The 20,353-nt window shown below is 30.5% G+C and overlaps 1 protein-coding gene across 2 annotated transcripts in view; it reads right to left on the bottom strand.

The window, feature by feature from the left end:
* The window catches only part of LOC107436619 (N-deacetylase and N-sulfotransferase sfl), a 96,644-nt gene that overhangs the window by 25,903 nt on the left and 50,388 nt on the right, over positions 1 to 20,353 (bottom strand). For both annotated transcript variants that reach the window (XM_016048387.4, XM_016048388.4), the window contains 4 exons: positions 14,272 to 14,844; positions 5,368 to 5,583; positions 3,448 to 3,662; positions 759 to 1,000 (listed from right to left, as the gene is read on the bottom strand). In XM_016048387.4, the coding sequence (XP_015903873.1) occupies positions 759 to 1,000; positions 3,448 to 3,662; positions 5,368 to 5,583; positions 14,272 to 14,438 (840 nt within the window). In that variant the 5' untranslated portion in view covers positions 14,439 to 14,844. The remainder of the gene's footprint in view (positions 1 to 758; positions 1,001 to 3,447; positions 3,663 to 5,367; positions 5,584 to 14,271; positions 14,845 to 20,353) is intronic.

Here is a 20,353-nt window from a genome sequence, read left to right on the forward strand (position 1 = left end):
TATTGCGATTATTTATACTTAGCATTTGCTATAGGTTTTAAGCTTTCATTGGTTTGAGAGACCGACAATAAATTACAAAAGAAAACAAGTATTTTTTAACATCCTATACTAGCAAATCAAGAAATAAGCTTGTAACTTGCATCGCTTACTTTGGTTGTTATTTGCAAATACCGCATAAAATTTAGTTAATCTAACTAAAATATTTATGCAGACATAAACATTTTTATTAAAAAGAAAAATTATTTTTTTTTGTCTTATCTGTATCTTTAAAATATCTTTATTTAAGTATCTTTATCTTTAAGTTGCTGTATCTTTAAAAATATTCCAATAAAATTTTTTTAAAAATTTGGAGCAATTTAAATTTTTTTTAAAAAAAGTATGCAAAATAGGAGTATTTAAATTAGTTTTTTTGTACTGTGCATGTGAGGAAAAATTTGATTTAAAAATATTAAAAACTTATAAAGTTTCAAGCAGTTTTGTACTTTTCAAAAGAAAGCTCAAAATAATTAGGTTTTTCACAAATTTTATTATGTAGTATTGCAAATTACACTACCCTGTGACTGGGCAGCAAGAACAAGATTAAATATTTGGAAAACCCCTTATCCCTTTAAACTTTCGTTTAAAAAATACAAAAAATACATACAAAATTGCTTGAAACTTTATGGAAATTTGATCCCATCCTGTATTTACAGAAATATATTTCCTTACTTACTACTAAAAATAAAATGCAACAAAAATATTAAGAATAAGATACTTGCATGCACTATTGTTGTTAGCAAGGGATCAATTCCTTGAGAAACAAACGATGACTGATAAGTTTGTGAACGTGCTGATGCAAGAGCTTCATAGGTGGAGTGGTTTGGTTGGAAGACTGTCCAATCAGAGCCTGGAATGTTACCATAGAAGACCTCTCCAGCACGTGTCAATCTTAAAACGGTTGAATCTCCATTCAGATGATAATCTCTTAGAGCCATATTTGTATGAACGTATAAAGGAAAGCCTGAAATATATGAAATATAAAGTAATTACATTTTATACAGGGTTTTTAACCGGTACACTTGTGCATACAAAACAAAGTTATTATTAAGTATCAATAAAATTTAAAACAAAAATGTAATAAAATTAAATTATTAAAAACAGAAATACCTTTGATGTTTAAACAATAGACTTTATTAAAAATACTGTGTATTTTTGAGTTCTTATAATGTTGCAAGTTTAATTGTGAGCTATTCTAAGTGAGGTGATAATTTAAAGTCTGGTCCGAAATGAAAGTCATACAAGGGTCGTCAAAAAGAATGAAAAAAAAAAACTGAAATTATAATTTTGCTTAATCAAGTAAGTAAAATAGTAGCACATCTGGAGTGAACTTTAACCCTCTGACTGCTCGATTTGTGGACCAAAATAGCTTAAAATATTTTTTGTTGCATATTTTAAATATATATATTGGAGAATTGAAATATGTATTTTTTCTTTCTATAAAAGATTTTTTATACCTATACATTTTTATCATGAGAAACTAAGCTGTCAGAAAAACCAATTTCAGAGATTTTATCACAAAAAAAAATTTTTTTTTAATAAATTTCAATTGAATTACATTAAATTTCTATTTATTACACGATATTAAAATATGTATAATGTGTATATATGAAAAATATGTATAGAAAATAGTTAGAAATTATCAAAGAATTAAGAAATTATCACTGTCAAAACTATAATCACTTTCAGAATCTGATAAATCATCGAGAATATATATATTCTGTCTATCACTGAACGTTTTGTTTCTCTAGCAGTCATTTCTGATTAGAAAAAGTTGGCAAACATAGTGAAGTTAGAGCAATAAATACCAAGGCTGCAATTTAGTCGACAACTAAGGACATTTGTTGGTCTAAACCTTAATTAAACGTCTAATACTGTACATAATTTATTTCACAGGTTGAAAGGTGAAAAGGCAGGATGCGCTCCTCAACAAAAGAAGAAAAACACATGCTTGCGAAAATCGTGGGATGAGCAGCCAGAGGATTAATATTTATTAATGGGTGAACCAACTCATATGGTTTTTTACTCTCATACTAAAACTTAACTCTTTTCAATCTAATAAAAGGCAAGAGAGTAAAAATATAACAAAAAGTCGGAAAATACCTATCAACTCAAATCATGAAAACATATGTAAAAAAGCATGCAAAACTATTTTGCACAAAAAAAAAAACATTACTTATTTAAAGTTTTTATTATAATTACATGCATACGTTGGCCATCCAACAAACTATCAAGTTTTATACATAATAATGATTTGAGAGAAAAAAATAATAAATTAAAACAAAATGTAGAAATATTAATAAAAAAATCGACATTAAACATAGCATTTTCTTTTTCTCTCTGGAAAATTTTATTGCAATTTTTAATATTTTATACAAATTTTTTCCTACAGTTTAGAAAGCAGAAAATTCCATCAAGACACAGAAGAATCTCATGTCTGTAATAAGCTGTAAACATTTAGTGGATGACGGTCTCTTTCAAGGGGGATTATTTCAGAATTTTTGTGAAATGTCCTTTTTAATGAAATCGTTTAAATACTACTTAATATCCCGAAAATAATGCCACATTCACTGCGAAAAACAGCATAAACTATGTTTTTCAAGGAGCTTTAGTTTCAAAACTATGACATCATTGACTGTTCTGCAAAAGAAAGGTTTTGTGAAAGGTCATTAATGGATAAATTTCTCATGTGGTTTAAATACCAGGAGCTGCTGGGTAGCATAAGTAACTAAATAAAAACAACAACAAAATAGAGACCATCTGTGCTACCTAATACAAAAAAGGTATAGAAACTTTTACAAATATAAAAAGTTTGTTTGATTACATACTAGTAAGCAAAAAAATTTGCTTTTGAACTTACAATTCATTTTGCTAACAATAAGTTTTAATAATATTAAAATGGACATCTGCAATTAGAGCTAAGAATAAATAAACAAGTGGGCGACCTTTGTGCTAAAATACAAACTAAGGTAAACAACGTTAAAGAGCACAAAAAATATTATTAAATGCAGACAGCTGTTTCGGATGCTCAAGGGGCAACCTTCATCAGTACAACAGAAAGAAATGAGAATCTCATGAGAAAGAAAGAATCAATGAGAAAGAAAGAATCTCATTTCTTTCTGTTGCACTGATGAAGGTTGCCCTTAGAGCATCCGAAACAGCTGTCTGCATTTATTAATATTTTTTGTGCTCTTTAACGTTGTTTACCTTAGTTAGTAGAGCTAAGAATGCTGATTAGTTAGTCAAACTAACTAATTTGTAAACTAACTTAGTTTACAAATTGTAGACTTTTAAGTATTTATTGAAATGTATGGATTTTTAACTGTAAATCTATAATATATCACAACTAATTAGTTTTGATTGAATTTTAAACTTTAAGAACACAAGATAATTAAATACTGGCAGACAAACCTTTTAATTGAGCACCAACATAAGTCTCTTCCTGAGCCTTCATGAAACCAATAATCCCAACATTATATTCTCGGCAATATTTGTCAAGTAGTTCTCTGTTCCATTTATTCATGTGCAAATACTTTTCAAAATTTTCAAAAACTATAACAGCAAACTTCCCTTTATCTAAATTGGTGAGAAGAGGCAAGCTTTTTCCAGCTATTTCCAACTTAAATCTAATAAAAAAAATAAATAGATATTTTAATTTTAAAAATCAGATACACATAAACTAACAATTTATCAAAAGAAAAGGACTAAATAAAAATATTAAGTTTTCTAGAGAAATATTTGATTTTAGAAACATTTCTAAAAATAACCGGGCAATTTGAAAAATCAATGTCAGAAATTTAAAGGAGATAGAAATAAAAAGTTTACAGCATTGTATGTAGGAAACCAGATTATTATTCACACTAAATCTCAAAATTAGTAACATAGTTCATCAATAGATGGCGCTGTTAACTAGGAAAAACTAACCATGTTTTCAAAATTAAATTAATTCGCAGCTACAATGTGAAAGAATCTGACACTCAGCAAAAAACACAGTTTCATAGCTGTTTTTTTCCAAATCATCAGTGCCATCTGCTGATTAACTTTGTTACTAATTATGAAACTTGGTGAGAATAAATTCTCTGGGTTTTTGAACAAAATACACCAAACAGAATCTTTTTATCTTTAACTATTTTTCACAAAATTGATATTTCAAATTGTCAGTCATTTTTTAGACAATAAGCAAAACAGTGTTCTTGCTCCGTTGAATTTTTATTGCAATAATGCAATTATTACAATCAAATTAGGTTTTTCCAAACTAAAGTAAATAAACAGTCAACATATTTATGAAAAAAAATTGTCATTTTGAAAAATATCACCTTACTTACAAGGGAATAAATATGCTGCAAAGATTAGGGAAAAAATTGTCAAAGAATTCACTCTTGAGAGTTAAACTTTTACCAAACTGTTCATAGATGTATAACAATAAAGTTTGATAAAATCTTGTTTTTCCTCATTAATACCAATTTTTTTTTTTTTTTTTCCCCTGATGTTTGCTTAGTTTGTCAGAAGAGAAATTTTCTCTTTAACTCAGATATAGGGAAAATAAGTGTTTACATTATGGAATTAACATATCACTAAATAAAATTTTAAAACATTATATAATGAATAGTGAAGCGAAGCCATAAAATAATTTAACATTCATATGATGCGTTTTCCAATAATCCTCTTTTTTTTGTTGTTAAAAGTAGAAATTGACCCAACAAATGTGACTACTGTTTATTTATTATTATTAATATTTTTGTTATACAACGGATTTTAAAGACTTCTTAGAATACAAAAATGGGTTAGGTTAGATAATTATAATTTTACAAAACTTTTCTGGGTACAAAAAAAATAAATAATAATAAAAAAAAACGAAGATAATTGCATTATGAAATAGGTCTATTTATACCTCAATTTAAAATTTCTTTGACATTGAAATTAACGTTTTTCTAACTTTTTCCTGAAACTAGAAACTTTCTGACTTTCTCCAATTTTCCATTCACTGACGTTTCAAGGTTATATTCTATCAGTTTATGCATAAAGATTATTTTAAAATTTCATCTTTGATCAATAGAAGAAATTGTTTGGAAACATGAATCCAATCAATTAGTTAATTGTTACAGAATCAGATTAATGAAAATGAAAATTAGATAAATGCAAATTTACTATTTTTAACCTCATCTTTCTTTCTTTTTAAATAATCTACTCTTAAACTGTTTAAAGAAGTATTTTGAACAGATATAAATAGGTTAAAGCTATCCAATCCTGCAAGAAACTTAAATTTTACAAATTATTTTTTTATGAAAATATATACAAATTAATTTTTGTAGTAAAACTAATGAAACCTACTTGATTCTAGAAGCTTCTAAAATTTCTGCTATCTGTCTTCCCAAATGGGAATATTGAGTCTCCACAAACACAAGCACTTTGGCATCAAGACGTAGCCTAGCACTGGACACATGGGCATTGGTCGGAGGAAATCCATAGCCTTGCCTTGAATTATCAATTGATCGGTCGAATGAATTTTTGCAGCGAAAAGTTAATTCCTTGGGGGCCTTTATCATGCTAAAAGAGGAAAGTAAAAAACATTAAAATATTATTCAGTTCAATTAGCTAATTAAAAATTTGATAATTATGTTTTTTAAAAAAAAACCTACTAATAAACTTAATGAAGAACAGAAATTATATCAAGCATCAAATCATTAAAAAAAATATTCATGCCATGCCTACATAATATTTTAAATGTGAGACACCAATATTTTAGAGATGTACTGATACTTTTATTTATACACTCATATCAACAAAAGTTAATATATTTAGTGGAGTTTAAATCTAGTATTTAGCAATCACACTAGTAGATAAGAATGTATGAAAATTCAAGTCATGTTTTTTTTTAATTAAATGTACAAAAAACATACTTCATGTACAAAAACATACTTAACATATTAGCAAACACCTGGAATGCTTACTTGGTTGTGATCCAAGCTCAACACTATTTCACTTAAACATTTCAATGTCCAGTTTTTATACTTTGAATTTTTTAATTCTTATTTCAAATATGTTTAGACAGCAGTTCTTAATTTTTTTAAGCTGTGGAACCCTAAATGATTGACTTTCTTTTCGTGGGTCCATGAGATTTAATAAATATATATCTTAAGAACAGATAAATTAACAAGACTTTTAATTATTTTAAAAATATGCAATGATCTAAATTTTATTAATTATTTTTAAAATATTTGGTGAATGAATGAAAAATTAATTTTTTTATCATATTGTGTCATCAATATTAAGTCTTAAAAATGGATTTCACACCAGACAGTTGAATTTACAGGTCTGGAGTGGCATCTAGTCTGATCATCTTTGATATAAATACAGTCAAGCCCCGCTATAGTGAACACGGTTTATAGTGAACTCCCGGATATAGTGAACGAAATGTTCGGTCCCGTGCCTTGCTATACACGTATAATGTTATTTTTTGTGGATATAGTGAACTAAAAAAGTGAGGAAGTTGGATATAATGAACTTTTTTCTGTCCTCGACTGAATTTTTTCTTCATTTTTTAAAAATAATTTTGAAATGTCTACTTCAAAATAAGTACTTATACTGATTTTTAAGACCATCCATAAGAGTGGAACGTAGCGATAAGCATTTTTTCTTGTTTGCTTTTTTTATCTCACTTTCCCTTCCCTAAACTAAGGCCAACCCAGGCAGATGTATGGACAAATTTTTCCCTGCATTAGCTAAAGATCACTAACTTCTTTTGTACGCAAAACGAAGAGTAATAAAAGTAAAAGCAAGTTAACACGTTTTTTGTTACTAGGTATTATTCTTCAGTCATTTTTGTATTTCATTTTGTTGCTCATTTATTTAAATAATGTATAATAAAAAGGAGTTCGGAACCATTAGTTAAAATTGTTTGCGGAACGGATATAGTGAACTCCCGGTTATAGTGAACAGAAATTTCGGTCCCTTGAAGGTTCACTATAGCGGGGTTTGACTGTACTTACACAATGAGTTGAAATATGGTTTCCCTTAAAATAAAAAAATAAGCGTCATGAATGGTTATCATGTACAAAACATACTTCATTGTTACATTTCGCTATTTTTGTTCGTTGCCTAAAACTAATGGAATTTTTCATAAATGCATATCCTTTTCATAATTCATTCATTATATTATTATTAGAAAAATGTTTTGAAATTTCTTTTCTCACAAGAATTTCAATTACATAATTTCATAAAAATAAAGGAAATGTTAAATAAATAATGGAACATTAATTGGATATAAATATCCTAATAACAGTTTTGAAAAATAAGGGGTTAAAAAAAATTCCAAACTCTCAGAACCCTAGTGACCCTTCTACAGAACCCTAGGTTATGCGGAACACCAATTGGGAACCGCTATGTTAAAGGATTCAGCCTGATGCTAACTATAGCTACCTTTCATGTTTTAAGGGTCACAAATGAGAATCTGAAGGAAAAAAGTATGTTTATTAAAAAAATATATGTTCTTTTGTACTACATTTTGTAACTTAAAATATCATCTGTCCTAATTAATTGGCATATTTAATGTCTAAAACTTGAGAACCATTTAGATTAGCCTTTTAATAATAAGAATATTCCAAAAAAATATGCTTGATCAAAAATTAATCGAGGTGTTGATCTTTAAATACAATAATAAAATTCAAAATGTATCAGAAACTTGTAAGTGAAATAACAAATTAATTGGCTATTGTTAAATACTGATTACGATGTAGATTTCCAACTTATAAGTTGAAAAAATATTTTATATTTCTCTTTGTTTAATTATCTATCATTTTACTACTTTCATCTTGTTGTAAGAATTATCTGAGCGCATAATATAATATTATTATATTTTAATTTAATTATTATATTTTAAAGTATAAAATTGCTAATTTGGCGATATTTTTCGTATTAAAAGAAAAATGATAAAAATAAATCTTAATAAGCCCATACAATGCGGCGTTAGAGTGAGTAGTTGTTGTATAATATCAGAAAATGTGAATATATTGCTTTTCATTTTCACAAAAAAGAGGGTTTTTTTACATAGTGACATTTTGCTTCATAATAGGCATAGCAAGCACTGGCTAAAAGATAGGTTAAACTTACTTTAACAATGTTATCAACAAGTGCAAACTTAATTTATAAAACTGCTACAAGCTCAAAACAGTTACAAAAATAGAAAAATTATTAGTTTAAAAAGTGTTACTTAAAATTTGCAAAAAAAAAAAAAAAAGGCACTTCAAAAATAATTTATTAGAAAATAAAAGAATAAGATGAAAAGAAAAAGGCATCATAATGTATCAGAATAATTTTGTTTTTAAAAAAATGTAAATGCATCATACATAAAATATCCTGTAATTAATATCCAATTAGTGTTTAATTTTTTCTTAATTGGAATGCTACTTTATTTAAAATGAAATAAAAAGTTGTATTTTAAAACAAATTAAATGTTCCATCGTCGGGAATTGCAGAAACTATAACTTTAATAAAATAAATCACAAATCAAACGTTTTTTTTAAGCACTCCTTTGCTGACTTATACTACGCAACTACTATAGTAATTAAACGAAATCTGAGAACTAAGGAAAGTGATAGAAAACTCATTCTTTATTTTCATTTTTCAATGACGCATATAATCTTAAACTAAAGAAATACAGCAAAAAGAATTGTTAAAAAATTGTATCTAATTAGTAAAATTAGCATATTGCTGACGATTTGAATAATGAGATACAGTGTGTTTTTTAATTACTTAAGTACCATGCAAAAAAGGGGTTAATAATACAGTTGTAGCAGAAAAGAAAAATGATATTCGATTTCTAAAGACAACCTCTAAATGGATAATCGATATTTAAAGTTCCTATTACAAAATGAAAGTGCAATTTTACACATCATTAGCAAAAACTGCGCATACTTAATTTGAGGTGTTGATTGTGAATCATCATTTACTGAATTTTGAAATTTGTGTTCTCGGACATGTTTCTAGATCGCTCTTTTAAATAGCTAAAACACACACATAAGTAATCTCATTTTTAAATTAAAGCTCTTTTTTATTCTACTATGACGTTTAAAAATATTGTTACTTCCCATTTGAGAAACATAACTTTGATAGATGTTTTTAAATGATTAGGTGTTAATAATGTATCACTACGCATTGCGCCATCGGTGAGAAATATTAACATAATGAAAAATATTATACTATCAATATTCAACCCCATGGCTTTCTAATTTTGAACACAATCCAGATGATAAAGGTGCATGTAAATCAAGCGTTGGGACAAACTAGCTTTCGTGGATGATTTTTTGACTGAACTAACCCATATTTCTGATACAAAGAGAGGAAAACTTTGAAAACCACCCATGGTTAGCCCGACGAGAAGGGGATTCTAATACATAATCCGTCAACTACTGAGGATATTTCACTGTGGTCAGTGCAAGACTGGAGTGGGATTCGTACCAACTAACCACAGCTGGGGTTTGAACCCAGGTCACTTCATTGTGAGGCGAAGGTTCTATCCCCCGAGCCATTGCAGCTGCGTTTTCTTCAGGGTGCGTAGCCAAATTATTCAACAAAAAATAAGCACCTTTTAAGCACTTTTCAAGCACTAAAAAAATATTTTAAGCACTTAAAAAAATATAATAATTAGGCAGGGTTGGAAAGTTTTTGACAATTTACGGTTTTATCTTGTTTTAGTAATCATGTCAAAAAAAAAACATTATGGCATTGTTTTTGACAATTGTCAAAAATCATGAAATTTTGAATCATGTAAAACGAATGGCGTTTTCATACGCTACCGACTGACAATACGCCGAAATAGATTGAGGTTGAATTAATTGAGAAAACGTTAGATAGAACAATGTGAACTGCGGCTTTTTGCAATAATTCGTAGCAAAATCAACACGGTAAAGGAAAAATCTCATTTTGAAAAAGGGAAAAGTAAGCACTTTTTAAAAACACCCAATGAAAAAAAGCACATTTAAGGGCTTTTAAAAAACGAAAATAAGCACCTTTAAGCACTTTTTAAAAACGCTACTCACCCTGTTCTTAGATATCAATCAAAATCGTCAAAAAAATTTTAAAAGAGTGCTGAGAAAATAGTCCGTCATTATTGTTAAGAGCAAAATCTGAGATGGCCTCCCATCCCAAATTAAGGCGTTATATTTATTGAACATATGTACTAAGTTTTATGCGTTTATCAATAGAATCGCGATTAATCTATATATTTCACCAATCCGTCGTACTATAAGGGGAAACAAAGCAGAATTCATTAAAAAAATTGATACAGATGCATATTCATAAAAAAAGTGGGAACGTTAATTTTCGTAGTAACGAAAATTTTAAACACAATATAGTATAACAAAATAAAGATATGACAATCACAATAATTAGACAGTAGTTCCTTTACATCTAGTGCATGGCTTTACGGATAGTCTTTTAAATTAATAGTAAAACTAATAGCTAGAGCAAACATAACTAAGCAGGAATAATTACAGAGAAAAACACAACTGCTTTAAGCTTTCCAAATTAATAGAAGAAATTAATTTCCGCCCGGATACAACAGGCATCAATCGCAAACTTTTCCAATTCATTTTTTCCAAAAGAAAGCCAACTTAAAACTCGAAAAGTAAAATTACGTCTTCATCAGCAAAAACTGCTCTAACGGAAGACAAAATATCCATTTCAAATTCATTAAAAAGCAACCAACCCACACAGAATTTCTATTAACGGTAGAGCCTTAAAGGGCGGCTCATCTTTAAGCCCACTCCACACAGGAAATCATTATCGTTAACAAAGCATTGATCCTGCCACAATCTGGCCGACGTCCCATTTCAGGAAGGGATCCCGTTATGATATCATTATAGGGTGTTGTATTTATGGGCATTGCATTAATAGAGAGACAAAGAGTAATTACTTATAGAACATCGCGTGCCATGGATTTACAGAGGGATCATCTCAAACCCATATGGACGGAAGTTTCAGGTGGCCCCGATCTACTTCATCAATTGGACTTGAATCGCATATAAAATGATAGGTTTCTGATCTACCTGCCAATATTGTGGTTCGCCAATAGTGAAGCCATAGTGAATCATATCATGAAAGGAAATATGCGTTTTCCGTGGTCTTCAATTACAGTTATGTTGAGGCAGCTTGAGTTGAAACACGAATAACGTGCTCGGCTGTCATTTAGAAAGTTTGTGGTTATTAAACAAACTACTCAAGTAGAATTTATAACGGGAAACGGGGATCCGATGAAGTATTTAATGCTCTATTAGAATTAAGGCCATTTAAAATAAAGAAAATCGATAAATCGATCTTACGCATTTCAACAGCAAAATACAGAAAGCTCCCACAGTTTTCTTTTTTTAGTTTTTTTTTAGAGAAGTTCCACTGTTTCAACAAAATTAAATGAAGTCCTTATTTAAAGAGTAAGCAATTCCGCTGATCAGAAAATTGGAGTTCATCTCCTTTTTATACAACTTATTTCTAACTATTTTAATAGACGACAAAGGAAAGCCTTATGAGTGGTCAAACTCTACTAATAAAAGAAATGTCGTTAGTATTATTTTTAAGTAGTTTTTAATTTTTTTAAACTAGTACGCCATCAGACATTTTTCCTGCTGCCAAACAGAGGGCACCACAGTTCGTCGCTTTGAAACTAAACCGTAGTAACTTAAAAAAAATCAAAAATGAGGTATTTGGGCCAATTCGTGTAAAAAAAAATCACCCTTTTAGAGAAACAACGTGTTATCTTCATAAGTTCCGTGAAATTATTTAAAAAAGCAGATAAATCGTTATCGCATTGGCGCGATTCGCCTTCTTGAAAAGTTAGAAATCGCTCTCCTGAAACACTTGCTTTTTTGAGTTACCACGGTTTAGTTTCAAAGTGACGAGTTTTGTCAAACAAGATAGGAAAAACAATACACTTTTGACTTAAAAATCTATGATCTAGGGCTCTTTATTTCACTAATTTTTTTTCTTCAGATTTTTGGCAAAATTCCGCTTTTTTTCTTTCAATATTATAAAAGAAAAGTTCTACGTTGTCGAACTAACTTCCGCTTTTTCGAATTACGGGGAAAAAAAGTTTAAATTTTTTAGGCTACGCGCTTTTCCTACCTATATGAAAGTTATTTAAAATTACTCATCACAATTTGTATTCACGCGATTTAAAATTACACATCGTTAGATGGATTAACGTGGTTCAAAATTACCCATCGTAATTCGTATTCCCGCAACTAAAAATCACACATCGAGATTTGTATTCACACCAATTTAAAAACCAAACATTGAGATTCACCTTTAAACAATTAAAAAAAAAATCGCGCTTTATTTACACATCTCTGTCTGTATTCACGCGATTGAAAATCACACATCGCGATTTATATTCATGCGATTTAAAAATCACACATCATGATCTGTATGCACGCGATTTAAAATTAGACATTGCGATTCTTGATCACGCGATTTAAAAATCTCACATCACTATTTGTATTCCTGGAATTTAAAAATCACATACATATCGAGATTCGTATTCAAACAATTAAAAGAAAAAAATTTGGCATTAGATATTTTGTTATTAAAACGTTTATAATATTCTATATACACTTTTTTCCTAGCTCAAACTTCAGATATTTTTTCAATATTTTAAATGTGTTTTGCGCATAAAAATTTTTTGATTTCTAATTGAAGCTTTTTTGTGGGGAGGGGGGAATTTCAATGCTGCCGGCCCATTATTCAAATTAGAATTCAATCTTCCATTCCTCGTCAATCTTCAAATTTAATTTTTTTCACTAAAGTAGGCACTATGTATATTTAAGTATTACTAATTCATCTAGTGTTTAGTTCCAGCAAAAGCCGGAGGAACTAAACTACTAGTCAGACAGGAACTATTTATATTTCACGAAGGACTATCGTTATGATATAAATATGATGCTTTATAAATAGCATTGAATTAGACGAAAAACAAAGAGCAATTACTAATAGAACACAAAGTAATCACTAATAGATCCACAGAAGGTCATCTCAAACCATCGTGGATGGAAGTTCCAGGTTGACCCGATTTAGTACACGAATTAGACTCGTATAAATCAATAAGTGCTTGATCTAAATGCCAATATAGAATAAATATCGTGATCCGCTAATGAAGCCACTATGAGTCATAAGAGAAAGTGTGCGTTTTTCTTGACCTTTCAAAGTGCAAGTAGAACACAGATTGAGTATTCTGTGGTCAATTGGAAAGTCTATGGTTATTAACAACCTATTCTAGCTGAATTCCAACCCAGAGATTAGGATCCAATGAAGTTCTTTGGAATTAAGTTGCCCTATATAATTTAAAAAGAATCCATACACCGTGGCTTTGAATTCATTTCAATCAAGTTAAATTGGGTGCCACAAATTAAGCGATACTTTGATGTTAGTTAACTTTTTTTTGATGCATTCGATATTTTTGAACAAGCGTAAATTGAGTAAAGATAATGTTTATCTAATAATGTATAAAATCTAATTCTAGACCATAAGAAGCCATGCTTTTAATATTTTTGCTTGCCATGCTAATATGTACTAAAACATTACAGTAATTTCTAAAAGCATTTTCCATAAAACAAAATGTTGATATTCATGCAAATTACCAAGTTACAGAGAATATTCCACTTGCATGTTACGTAATTAGACTAGATATTTCACAAATTTAAACCCACTTTTCTGTAACAAGATTTTTATGACTGTATGACAATCAGATTTTTCATACTTAGAAATTTATCAACCTAATAAGCGATACATTAATAACGAATACACTCGAATTTAAGTGGCGATTTCATGGTATTTAACCTAGACTACTCAGTGTATCCGGATTAGAGCAACATGGGAGGAGGAAAAAACAGATTTAGTAGTTTTAAGGAAGAATACTGAAAGTCTATATATGTTCTGTGCAGCGCAGTTACTACGAAATAAACTTTGTTCTCTTAGTTTTCGAGGAACATACTTACGTAAATGTGCTAGATGTTACGTGAAAATGTTTAATGTCATTACAGTCAATTCCACTTTTTTGAGAGGGGAAGATTATGATAGCTGAAGAACTAATTCTATATTAGAAACATAAGCATAACATCTTTCCCCTTTTGAAAGCTGTTTTGTTTTGCACAGATCTATTTTATTATATTTAGGAGAGGGAAAATTAAATGTTTAAAAAAATCACTTAATGCGTTTTTTCCCAAAGCAACAAAAGTGTACAAATCTTACCTGTTGAGATGGTAATTGGGAATGAAGTAAGCACAGAAAATAAAAGCCACCAATCCCAGAGCACAAGTCGTAAACCAACATCTTCGAATCCTGTGAGTGAGGCAACATTTCTGAACCACACTAGAGCCAAGACGTTTCGCTTTACGGAAGATGACTTCCACGACCATGCCTCTTAAAAAAGGTCATGTATTGGTGACCTCCCCACAGTTACAGACGCACACGGCAAATGTCACCGTTTGTAAACATGGAACAGTTCGTCCTCAATAATGAACAACATTTAAAACACTATAAATACTATGAAATATTTCACGTCCTTTTAACGATCAAACAGTAAAACATTTTGTCTTCCATAAAATTCTGAGATCATGTATAAAAGCAAAACACTTATGGTTGTCCTAAGTTTTGTCTAATAAACTTTCTTTATTTTCTAAACACAAATAATGTTCACTGCAAGATGGTAGGAGGAAATATAGCAAGCCACAAATCTCCTCCATAGTCCAACTGCAGGGGGGCTCAAGAATTTAAAGTTGAACTTCTCGTGAAGTGCGTAACATCCTTCATAGCCATTTTAACCTGCAAAATAAAAGAAATATAATAATTACTGACTCATCAATAACAGTAATAATTAATAATATTGAAATTTGAGTGATGCCACCTGTAATCACCTCACTCTCAATCATTTTCAGAACACCAGTTAAAAATAAATTCGAGAATCTGCATTATATAAAGCGTTGTTAGGGTTAAACATGGTAAGATTTTGCAACCATTTAATTCCGTTTCACTTCTTTCTTTCGCTTAAGTTAGTGGGTTACCACGATGAAATCTCAAAAGTAAAATAATCATCGACTATTGAAACCAGAAATCCGATAAAAGCACCAGCCGGAAGGAAGAAGTTAACTGGTTGCCCAATGAACACAGAAACTTTGCATCCTTCTCCGCCCGGTTAACATTTTCCTTTCACTTCAAATCACCATTCTAGCAGGTTAGTAATTACTTTTATGCTTGCGTAATGTTGATCAAGTCAAGCCGAAGTAAGAATTTAACCGGACGGAAAGATATGTAGAATCTATTTATCCTCGCGTAACAAATAACAATCCGCATACTCACGTAAGTAAGCACTCCGCAGCGCAGTTACCACAAAGCTTACGCAGATCCTATGTACGGAATGCTACGTTAAAATACAAACCAGGGATTCAGGATTTTTAGTGCGTTTAAGGAAGAGATGAACCGAAAGTAAACAAATAGGTTGCCAGAATCTGAATCAGGTTCGCCATTTTTGGTGATTTTTCTCGGCATTTTTGCTTTGATTTTTTCTGACGTTTTTTTTTACAGAACTAAACATTGAACTGTTTTCGTTCCCCATCGTTGAGTCAGACAGAAGTAAACACAGTAAAAAGGTTGCAGAGAGACACAGTAAAAAGGTAACAAATAATCGCCGTCTGTTTAGCGCCAAGATAGGCACCTGCTTAACGCCGACATGCTTTTTTTTTCCTTTTTTTTTTTTTTTTTTTTTTAATTTACATAAAGTCTATCTTTATACCAAGTCTATGAACGGACTATAAATCCATTTATTCGGACGACACACATAAGTCCAATATTTCATTAGACGCGTAAAAAATATATTCATTTAGGCAGATTGATTAGGTATGCAGTTATCGCAATTAATTTTAATATGACTATCATTTCATGAAGAATTAAAACTTAACAGGTCAACATTAAAAATATAATTAAAATCATCTAATCCAGACTATTTGTAAAACGGTAAACATCCCAGAAAACCAGTAAAGCAGGACTTTTTTCTAATTTCAATACGTTTTTTCAGGTAATAGTTGCTCTATCAAATGCAACCACACTTTTTACAAACCCTTTTTTAGCATTGTTCCCAGACATATACTTCAAGATCTTCAGTAATTTCTACTAAATATCAGCATAATATACAAAAACATCATACTTAGAAATCCCACCTCTCTAAAAAACGCTCTTAGAAATCACTCTTAAACACTTTGAGAATGTGACTTGTTATATCACGCCCAAGCTCATCATACTTTAGTAAAATATTCAACTTATGAAATAATACTACTGTTTGTGAAAATTGCAACACCATGGATATATTGGATATCTGCAAATGACGACTCCATAGGTGGCATCTGTCGATTTAGAAGCAATCAGTTCCACACAGAGGCGTAACGTCGGTTACAAGTATCCAATTAAATCCGATTTATATCACATTGTTACACATAATCGTTGTACTTCTCGAGTTGCAAGTATCGAATTGTCAGAAATTAATGAAATGTATTCCTCGTTTTAGTGATAGAGGTACAAATAAACAAGCGAAATCATTTTGCAATTCTAATTATTTGCACGTCTCACCTTTCTTTACATTTCATATAAATTGGGGTCAATTTGCAATTTTCACTAAACATGAGTGAGTGTACCCTCAAGCCTATTTATTTAGAGAATTTTTAAAGAAAAACACAAATTCACTAAATTTGTTTGGAAAAAAAACAAAGTAATTGTGAAGAAAATAAAGACAGGCGACTGTAAAGATAACAAGTAGACAGTCGAACGTCATCAATTAAAATAAATTAGGAAAGTCACAAAAATATGAAGTCATATTTTTTCTACCATAAAACCAAAGGATGATGTGCAGAAACAGAAAGTCATTTCGGAAATATAATTACCCAACAAGTACCATTTTTCGATACATATAAGTCACACCTATAATTCCGATACGACATTAGATAAATGACTAGATAAGGGTTATCCACTTGGGAATCGTGTTTATTTTTGACAGATCTCCTTCAATGACAGATGGCCAAGCAATATCGAAAATAAAAGGTCGATTCACTAAAAGAGATCACCACTATCCAAGTTGTGGAAAGATGATGGGGGGAAAAGAAATGGAAAACAAACAGACTGTCTACATTTGGCAAGAATTCTCCTATCATTCGATAAGAGTGATTTATAACACCTCAAAAGAGAACAGAATTATTATTATGTTTTTCTATACAGTATTGCTTACAAATTTATTTACAACAAGCATCATGACTGTTGAAAAAGCGGAAGGAAGAAAAAGTTAATAAAAGAGGATATGAGTTGTTGTTTTGCATGCGAGAGTGATTACGGAGTAAAAAAAAAAAAATGTGGCATAAACAACGCCCCCGCAAAGCCGCACAGCAAAGGACACGTTGGTAAGATAAAAACTTTAAAAAACAATAGATTTAGGATTTTTAAGGAGGGGGAACTCACAGTGAAAAAAAAGGGGGCGTTAGCCATGGTTTAGCCCAGCCTCATTCATATTATTCGCCAATTTTTTGACAAACGAGTCTAGTTCAGATGCGATATAAAACTCAAGCAAATATTTATTATTGACTATTTGTATTTTAAGTTGCAGTTAAGCAATGAAAAAGTGTCTTCCCGCAATGGACTGAAGTGCCATAAATTATCCACCCATTGATGTTAGTGCATGCGCTACGATTTGGTCAGCGCAGATTTAGTACAGCTTAAGAAAATAAAGTTCTTAATATTAAATATAAATTAAAATTAGCAGAGCAAATTTCATACAAAGATACACTGAAATTGTATAAACAGATAGGTATGTAAGTATAGAGTACCAGCCACTTCTATACGTTACAATCTAAAGGTATTGCTTTCTGTAAATGCAAATGTATGGTATTCGCATTAAGATACATAAAAATACACAACTGAAGGCCTTGTTTGAATTGTAGGTCATCTCGACTTTTCAAAAAAAAAAAAAAAAAGTTAGCTCTATTCTCAAGTTTAAGCAAAGTAATTTCATTTCTATCTAATTTAAAAACAAGTACACCCCCACCAGATAATTTCCGATCTTTAATTCTCCATCAGATAATTTCCGATCTTTAATTCTGCATCAGATAATATCCGATCTTTAATTCTCAATCAGATAACAGAGAGCACCACAAATCGGAATAGAGTGCAAAAATCACTACAGATTTAAACCTCAAAAGATGGAGTTGCCCCATTATTTAAAAAAGTCTTTCATATATTACGATATTTTTGCACTGCGCATGAAAAATACACATGCAATCTTGAAAGAAAAAAAAACTATTCTACTTTTACGATTGAAGACTTTTTATTCTTTTAGAAACAGCATTTCGCCTATAAACTCGCTCGATAAAATATCATAAAATCCGACTACTTCTCGTAGAGAACGTGTCAGATTAGATATAAATATAACTTGATAATAAATAATACCTAATAAAATTTAATTTATTAAATCGAAATAAAATCGATAAAAATTGATCGATGATCGAATAAGAATTTAAAACAAAAAAGTTGTATGAGCATTTTTTATTTGTCGCAATCATTATTGAGAGAAACTTATTAGCAAACTCTTTTATACTGTTATTAAAATAATACTTAATCTTCAAAAAAAAAATATTGATATTTTTCAGAAAATTTAGGACAATACATCAAATATTTGGTGGTAGAGAGCCATGAAAAGCTCGATTTGAAATACAATACCTAAAATACGATAGGAAAAAAATGAAAATCGGAATAAAAATGACCCCCTTTTCAATACATACAATCCCAAATACCAATTTTGAATGACATCAATAACCACTCTATCTAATAACTACTCTATCCCCCCGCTATATCATTCCATTTTTAGGGTACATCTAACGCCCTTTTCCACAATAAAGGTGTTTTTAAAAATGATACGAAAAATATCTGAGTGGGTGGACACGCGTGGTCAACAGTAATATCTCTAATAGACCACCCGTCACATACGAATAAACTCTGGTCTAGCTAAGCTACATTTTTTTCTTCTTTACTTATGCTACTAAAAATCTACTCAGTATTTGAAGATGAAAAAAATGGCAAGGATTCTTTTAGAACGGAATACATCCTGGGCTTGAATAAATCCATCATCAATGAAGAGAATTATGTGGTCGTTCCTATGTTTTATTTGCTTTCAGTGAGCAACAATAGCGGAGGAACGATGGTTTGATGATTTCCGAGGTACCATAACGGATATTTTTCGTCATCCAACAACGAAAATTATGGAGCTAAAAATAGCTTTTGAATACATAGTGCATCTGGAACACAACTGCAAATTCTAAGACAACATTTGAAAAATGAACACTGAAAAAAGACAACTGTGAACTCAATATATATTTATTTACCTAAAACAACTATATTATTCATTTTTTTTTATTATTTTTTTTTTATAACCATCGTTAAACAGTCGACCCAATTTTTGGGTTTAAGACTTCTAATGTTCAACTCTGTAGCCTTGTAACATTGAACCCAATCTCCTAGATCAAGTATTAGGAGAAATTTGCCTTCGTGGAGGACTTTTTTATGGAACTAACCCGTACTTGTATTACATGGAGAGGAAGACCACGAGAACCTTCCACGGTTAGGCTGACGGCAAAGGAACTGTAACCCATGATCCGTCTTATCACTAAGGATATTTGTCAGCACTGTGGTCGGTGCAAGCCGGATGCGGATTCGTATCGACCAGCCATCGCCGGGATTTGAACCCGGTTCACCTCATCGGAAGGCGAATGCTCTATCCCCTGAGTCAGTGTTTCCAAAACTGTGGTACGCGTTCCCTGGGGTACGGGAACAGTTTAGAGGGGGTACGCGTTCTTATGCGAAATATCTTGCAACAAACGAAAATTTCAAAAATTTTTATTTAAAAACAAAGCTAGCCATGAAAATTTACGATTACGTATTTTTCTATTGGCTATTTTTTGCAGAGTTAACAGTTAATAATTAGCGGTGTCAATAGCCAGTTGTGATTTTTAACTTTTGCGCAATTTTTTTACAGTAAAAAATGCATTCATTTTCTTATGAGTGGTACACAGCGTTACGAAAAATTTAGAAAGGGTACACAAAACTCATNCCAGTTCTACAATATATATATATATATATTCATCAAAAAGTTTGATTTAGAGCTAATGATGAAATGTTAACGTAGCCTAAACACTCTCCACTCGCAATTACTACTTCTTTTTCACCGCCTTGTATCCAATGGAGGTCTTTTCTTGACATACACTTTGTAATGGAGTATTAGTCAACATTTCACTTAGTGAAA

This window comes from Parasteatoda tepidariorum, chromosome 10, assembly GCF_043381705.1.
Source record: "Parasteatoda tepidariorum isolate YZ-2023 chromosome 10, CAS_Ptep_4.0, whole genome shotgun sequence".
Lineage (NCBI taxonomy): Eukaryota > Metazoa > Arthropoda > Arachnida > Araneae > Theridiidae > Parasteatoda > Parasteatoda tepidariorum.